The following is a 6000-nucleotide window of genomic DNA, read 5'->3' as shown; positions in this document are numbered from 1 at the left end:
ACATTGCGATCGCCTCCTCTGGCTGTGACAGCCGTGCTGGGGGATTCCTTCTGCCCCGCAGGGATTGGAGGCTGTTCCCATGTGAAAACATCTAGTATTCAGGGGTTTTTAGAGGGACTGCAAGGGCGATCTCGCCCTCGCCGGTGTGAAGGAGCGCTTATGGTACTTTGCCACACACCAGGCGGGTACATTTGCATTGGGCAAACAAAGATGAACCAATTGAAATGGCTGATTAGTCCCAGATGTGGTGTTCTTCCAGCGGAATTCTGCAGTGTATCGCACATCTCTTTGCGTATTGCGAATTCCCATTGACTTCTACGGAGATTTTGGATGCGCTAATAAGCAGGAACATAGAGCATGCGGCACATTTTTTTCCCCGCAGGAATAATATGTGTGAACGAACCCATTGAAATCAAATTTTGCGCGTGCAAATACACAATTTAACAAAATGTGACAATTTAACAAAAAATTTAAATTGGGATGAGGAGCAAAACTTTTGGCCAGCAGGTGCATCTGCAGTGAAAGGACAGGATGTCTATGTGTGCTTGCACTGACGATGGAAGGATGACCCCCCCCCCCGAATCTCCCATTTCCCGGCGATCGCTGGCCGATCGCTCTTTGTGCTGAAGCTCCGCGCTAGCAGCTCATCATCTGTACATACCGCCACCACCGCCGCACAGGGAGGAAGTGAGGCAGGCGGGCGGGCCCGACAAGCCAAGTATCAAGCGCGGTTAAGGCTCCTTGCTGCCTGAGTGTCCCTTTGTCCCTCCTCTCGCTGCACAGCCCCAATGACAGCGGGGACCCCCGGACCCATGCCATCCTGATCCCGGCCCCAGCATGCCGGACACAGAGCCGGACAGAAGCAGGAAAGCCCAGCCGGAGGGAGAGCGGGCAGACCCGGCTGGCAGCCAGCATGGCACGGCTGGGGTCCTGGGTAAGCTGGGGGATGCGGGGACGGGGTGTGCTGTCTGTGCCGTCGGCTGGGGGTCATCAGCCCAGCCTGTCTGCAGTGCACTGGCCATGCTGTGTGATGGGACTGCTAAATCCCGTGTTTGAGGTTCCAGGCTGCGGCGGGCGGGCGGGTGGATGTGACATTCATGCTCTTCCTGTAAAGTCATGCTTTGTGTAGTGAGTGCGGCGGTCAGGCATCATGCACACGGGGCTGTGCAGCCGCAGACAGGGGGCTCAGCCTGCTATTAGTACTTTATCATGGTGTGGATGGGAGGAGAGCCGGCGCTGCGGTACCGGAGCCCCCTGCAGTGGGCTGACGGGTCGTGGAGGTGAAGGATGGCAGTCAGCGCTACAGGCGGTAACCCCCTCACTGCCAGGGACATGTGCGCCTGGCACGGAGGACAATTAGGAGTAAGGAAGCTGGCATCACGGTTTACTTCTGCGATCTGAGCCAGTCAGGTAATAGTGCTGATAATGGGACTGGCATAGGGCTATATGCCAGGGATGGCAAACTCATCGTCACCGAGGGCCACATCGGACTATGGTCCCCTACAAAGGGCGGATTGTAAGACCGTATAGTAATAGTGGCTCCAGTGGCAAGCGTCCTCTTTCCTGGTGACCCTCGTAGTGGCAGCAGTAGTAGTAATAGCGGCCACCGTAGTGGTTGCAGTAATTGTAGCAGCCCCAGTAGTGGCCGCAATAGTAGTAATAGCAGCCCCCGTAGTGGCCGCAATAGTAGTAATAGCGGCCCCCGTAGTGGCCGCAATAGTAGTAATAGCGGCCCCCGTAGTGGCCGCAATAGTAGTAATAGCGGCCCCCGTAGTGGCCGCAATAGTAGTAATAGCGGCCCCCGTAGTGGCCGCAATAGTAGTAATAGCGGCCCCCGTAGTGGCTGCAATAGTAGTGATAGCGGCCCCCGTAGTGGCCGTAATAGTAGAAATGGCGGCCCCCGTAGTGGCCGCAATAGTAGAAATAGCGGCCCACGTGGTGGCCGCAATAGTAGAAATAGCGGCCTCCGTAGTGGCCGCGGTAATAGTAGCGGTCATCGTAGTGGCCGCCGTATTAGTAGCGGTCATCGTAGTGGCCGCCGTATTAGTAGCGGTCCTCGTAGTGGCCGCCGTATTAGTAGCGGTACTCGTAGTGGCCGCCGTATTAGTAGCGGTCCTCGTAGTGGCCGCCGTATTAGTAGCGGTCCTCGTAGTGGCCGCCGTATTAGTAGCGGTCCTCGTAGTGGCCGCCGTATTAGTAGCGGTCCTCGTAGTGGCCGCCGTATTAGTAGCGGTCCTCGTAGTGGCCGCCGTATTAGTAGCGGTCCTCGTAGTGGCCGCCGTATTAGTAGCGGTCCTCGTAGTGGCCGCCGTATTAGTAGCGGTCCTCGTAGTGGCCGCCGTATTAGTAGCGGTCCTCGTAGTGGCCGCTGTATTAGTAGCGGTCCTCGTAGTGGCCTCCGTATTAGTAGCGGTCCTCGTAGTGGCCTCCGTATTAGTAGCGGTCCTCGTAGTGGCCTCCGTATTAGTAGCGGTCTTCGTAGTGGCCGCCGTATTAGTAGCGGTCCTCGTAGTGGCCGCCGTATTAGTAGCGGTCCTCGTAGTGGCCGCCGTATTAGTAGCGGTCCTCGTAGTGGCCGCCGTATTAGTAGCGGTCCTCGTAGTGGCCGCCGTATTAGTAGCGGTCCTCGTAGTGGCCGCCGTATTAGTAGCGGTCCCCGTAGTGGCCGCCGTATTAGTAGCGGTCCCCGTAGTGGCCGCCGTATTAGTAGCGGTCCCCGTAGTGGCCGCCGTATTAGTAGAGGTCCCCGTAGTGGCCGCCGTATTAGTAGCGGTCCCCGTAGTGGCCGCCGTATTAGTAGCGGTCCCCGTAGTGGCCGCAGTAGTAGTAGCGGTCCCTGTAGTGGCCGCAGTAGTAATGGGCACAGTAGTAGCAGCGGTCCCCGTAGTGGCCGCAGTAGTAGCAGCGGTCCCCGTAGTGGCCGCAGTAGTAGTAGAGGCCCCCCGTAGTGGCCGCAGTAGTAGTGGCCCCAGTTGTGGCCGCAGTTGTGGCCGCAGTAGTAGTAGTGGCCGCAGTTGTGGCCGCAGTAGTAGTAGTGGCCGCAGTTGTGGCCGCAGTAGTAGTAGTGGCCCCCGTTGTGGCCACGGTAGTAGTAGTGGTACCCGTTGTGGCTGCGGTAGTAGTAGTGACCTGCATAGTGGCCCCGGTAGTAGTAGTGACCTGCATAGTGGCCCCAGTGGTAATAAGGTCCCCCTATAATTGCCCCTATAGTAATACCAGTTGTAATAGGGTTCCATATAGTGGCCTCAATAGTAATAGGGTCTTCCATAATGACCCCAGTAGTAATACCAGTAGTAATAGTGACCCCCTTAGTGCCCCCAGTAGTACTAGAGCTTCCCCTAAGAGGCCATAGTAGTAATTCCAGTAGTAATAAAGTCCCCCATAGTGGCCCCAGTAGTAGTGACCCATTTGTTGGCCCCAGTAATAGGTGATCCCCCTCCCTTCCTGACATCACCTGACAGACGGTCTGACTGCTGAGTGGTATGAGCATGCACTTAATAGTTGGACGGGATCTGATGGCAGGTGACCCTACAAGTAATGGCCGGGATAGCGCATACAGCATGTGAAGTGACAGCAGGTAAAGCTGGACGGTCGGACGCAGGTAAAGCTGGACGGTCAGACGCAGGCTCCGGCATTCTTTGACACAGCGGGATTTCATCAGAGGATAGATAATGAATATGCTTGTCCATCCTAGCCGGGGAGCGTGCCTGCGCGGCTGTGCCCAGAAAACCTAATTCTTTTTGCTTAATTTTAATACAGTGCAGAAAACTTCAAAAGAGGATTGTAAAGATACCGGAACATAATACGGGTATAACGGTATAGAGCAATATGGCAATCTCATTATCAGCACTATTACATGCCTAGCTCAGATGGTAGAGGTAATCTGTGAGGACAGCTTCCCCTTTATGGCTTATTCAATGTAAGCATTCCACTGAGCCCGCAGGTATAGCAGGTGCATCAGCAATAATCTAAAAGCAGACTCAATATCTTGACTTCACCAGAATTGCCTCGCGGCCCAGCTCCTGAACCAAAGCTACCATCCTGTTGAAGGAAATGTAGGACACTGAGGAGTCCTCTTCTACCATCCCATCATTGACAGATCTCCCGTTGGGGTGGAACAGGTCATTGATCAAGCAAAACTTGCCAGGCTCATTCTTAGGAAAGACCCCCAAGGGGAGATACTTATAGGCTGGGTTACCAAGGAGAAGCAAAAGGGACAACAATCCTTCCCAACTCAACTTGCTTCTGAATCTTCTTTCATAAACCCCCTCGATGCTATATGGTTAACTGAAGGTTCATTGCAAAATAGGGCTCATGGCTGACATGAAAAGGAATGAAGAAACCATAGGTAAAGCCGAAGCGGAGTTGGCCAGCAGCCTCCTTATTGGAGTATGTGTCCAGCCATGGCCCCATCATGGCTACAATCCTTTTGTTCAGCTTGGGTGCCGGGCTTGCTCGGCAACTTTGAAGGGATTCAGGAGAATCTGGCTGCTGAATGGGAGGCAACCGCATGTGGAACACTCCTGTTTAAACTTCTAAGCCGCGAAAAAATGGCAATGTCCTTGCAAGCACTGGGCCATTGGGACAGCGACCATGAACTGAAATGACGACTTCTGAGACACCATTAGACACAGCCAGATATTCATAGCCTTCATGCCCCACCCAACGCGGAAGTCATGGACAAACCCGCCATAGGAGTTGCAGATCAAATCCATATACATGAATAACTCGCGTATCTTTTCAGGTGCTTTTGGCCTATGACCCCTCCTAAAACAGCCAGGACCTGTAACCAATTATCCATGGTTTAACCACCTTGTGTTTCCTGTCGTAAGGACGGCCAGCTAGCTTGCACTCATCACTCCATGGAGATTAGGGTCCAAATATTGGTTGTCCCAATTTTTTTATTTTTCCATGTCTCGTCATCTAGATGAGAACTCAAGGAGCTAACTCGACAAAACATGGTATTCTCATGTACCCCCAAAACCCATGTAGGCTTCTTACTACCCTGAGCAGATGGGAGTGCGAAAGGAGGGGTGAAAAACTGCTGCAAAAGTGTCCTAAGGGTCAAAGCCAAACCCACACTCCATGCCCTTAAAAAGGAACAGTGACCAGGAACCACTGGATCACATCACCGCCTTGCGTGCGGGAAAACACCAGGCTCTTGGCCCTGGAAGCGATGCTCTGACTGAGCGGACGAACTCTGATCCACCCGAATATTCAGAGGAAGGGGACCCGCCATCTGGATTACCTGTAGCCACGCGGGCGCATAGGGGACCTGGAGCACCATGGTGAATGACTTGTATGCCTCCTGTGCCTACCAGATGAGTAGTGCCTGCTGTGCCGCTCTGAACGAAGCAACCCAGCAGGAGAAGCTGCTCTCACAAACCTCACATGACTAGTGGCGCTGCGCTCACTAGGGGCTGCCGGGTGAAGGAAGTGCTGACAGCGCAAATAATTTGGAAATGAGGGGGAGCCCTGTGGCTGCTGAAATCGGCTGCGGTAAAGCAGCTGATTTCTAGATAATTCTGCACCGACATTGCGGATTCTGACTGTTTTATAGACATACTGTGGATTTTGCTGCAGCCTTCAGCTGTGTGAACATACCCTTAATGTTTCTTTCCCGATAATTTCTGCGCTCGCTCCAGGTGTATCGCAGGTTTTTCATCGTCTTTTGCAACTTCTGACTTGGAGTAGATGTAATAAATGATGGCAGGCTGCTCTCCGTAGATTGCAGTTCCTTGTGTGGAAGGCCTACACAAACCTAGAGATGACAGACAATGTGCTGCAGAAGGCCCCGCCGTGGGCTCAGTGTGTAATGATGTTACCCCCCTGCTGTATGTGCTATACTTGCTACAGGGGTACCAATTAATTGTCTCGTCAACTTTCCAGCAGTGAAAGGGTTATAAACTGCAGCTTACAGGAGACGTTTCCTGCTCTTAGGGCTCGTTCACATGGGCGTATTTGAGCCACGTATTACATGCATAATACATAGTGAATAGG

At 53.3% G+C, this 6000-nt stretch overlaps 1 protein-coding gene across 2 annotated transcripts in view; it reads left to right on the top strand.

Moving 5' to 3' along the window:
- The first annotated feature begins 707 nt into the window (after window positions 1-707).
- The window catches only part of ANO8 (anoctamin 8), a 139748-nt gene continuing 134455 nt past the window's right edge, over window positions 708-6000 (top strand). For both annotated transcript variants that reach the window (XR_010792884.1, XM_066604504.1), the window contains exon 1: window positions 708-934. Coding sequence is in view for 1 of the 2 variants with exons in the window: in XM_066604504.1 (XP_066460601.1) it covers window positions 838-934 (97 nt within the window). In the remaining variant the exon portion in view is untranslated. The remainder of the gene's footprint in view (window positions 935-6000) is intronic.

Source organism: Eleutherodactylus coqui, chromosome 5, assembly GCF_035609145.1.
Source record: "Eleutherodactylus coqui strain aEleCoq1 chromosome 5, aEleCoq1.hap1, whole genome shotgun sequence".
In the NCBI taxonomy this organism is placed as follows: domain Eukaryota; kingdom Metazoa; phylum Chordata; class Amphibia; order Anura; family Eleutherodactylidae; genus Eleutherodactylus; species Eleutherodactylus coqui.
The sequence above is the reverse complement of the archived record's forward strand: the minus strand, read 5'-3'. Positions and strand labels throughout refer to the sequence as shown.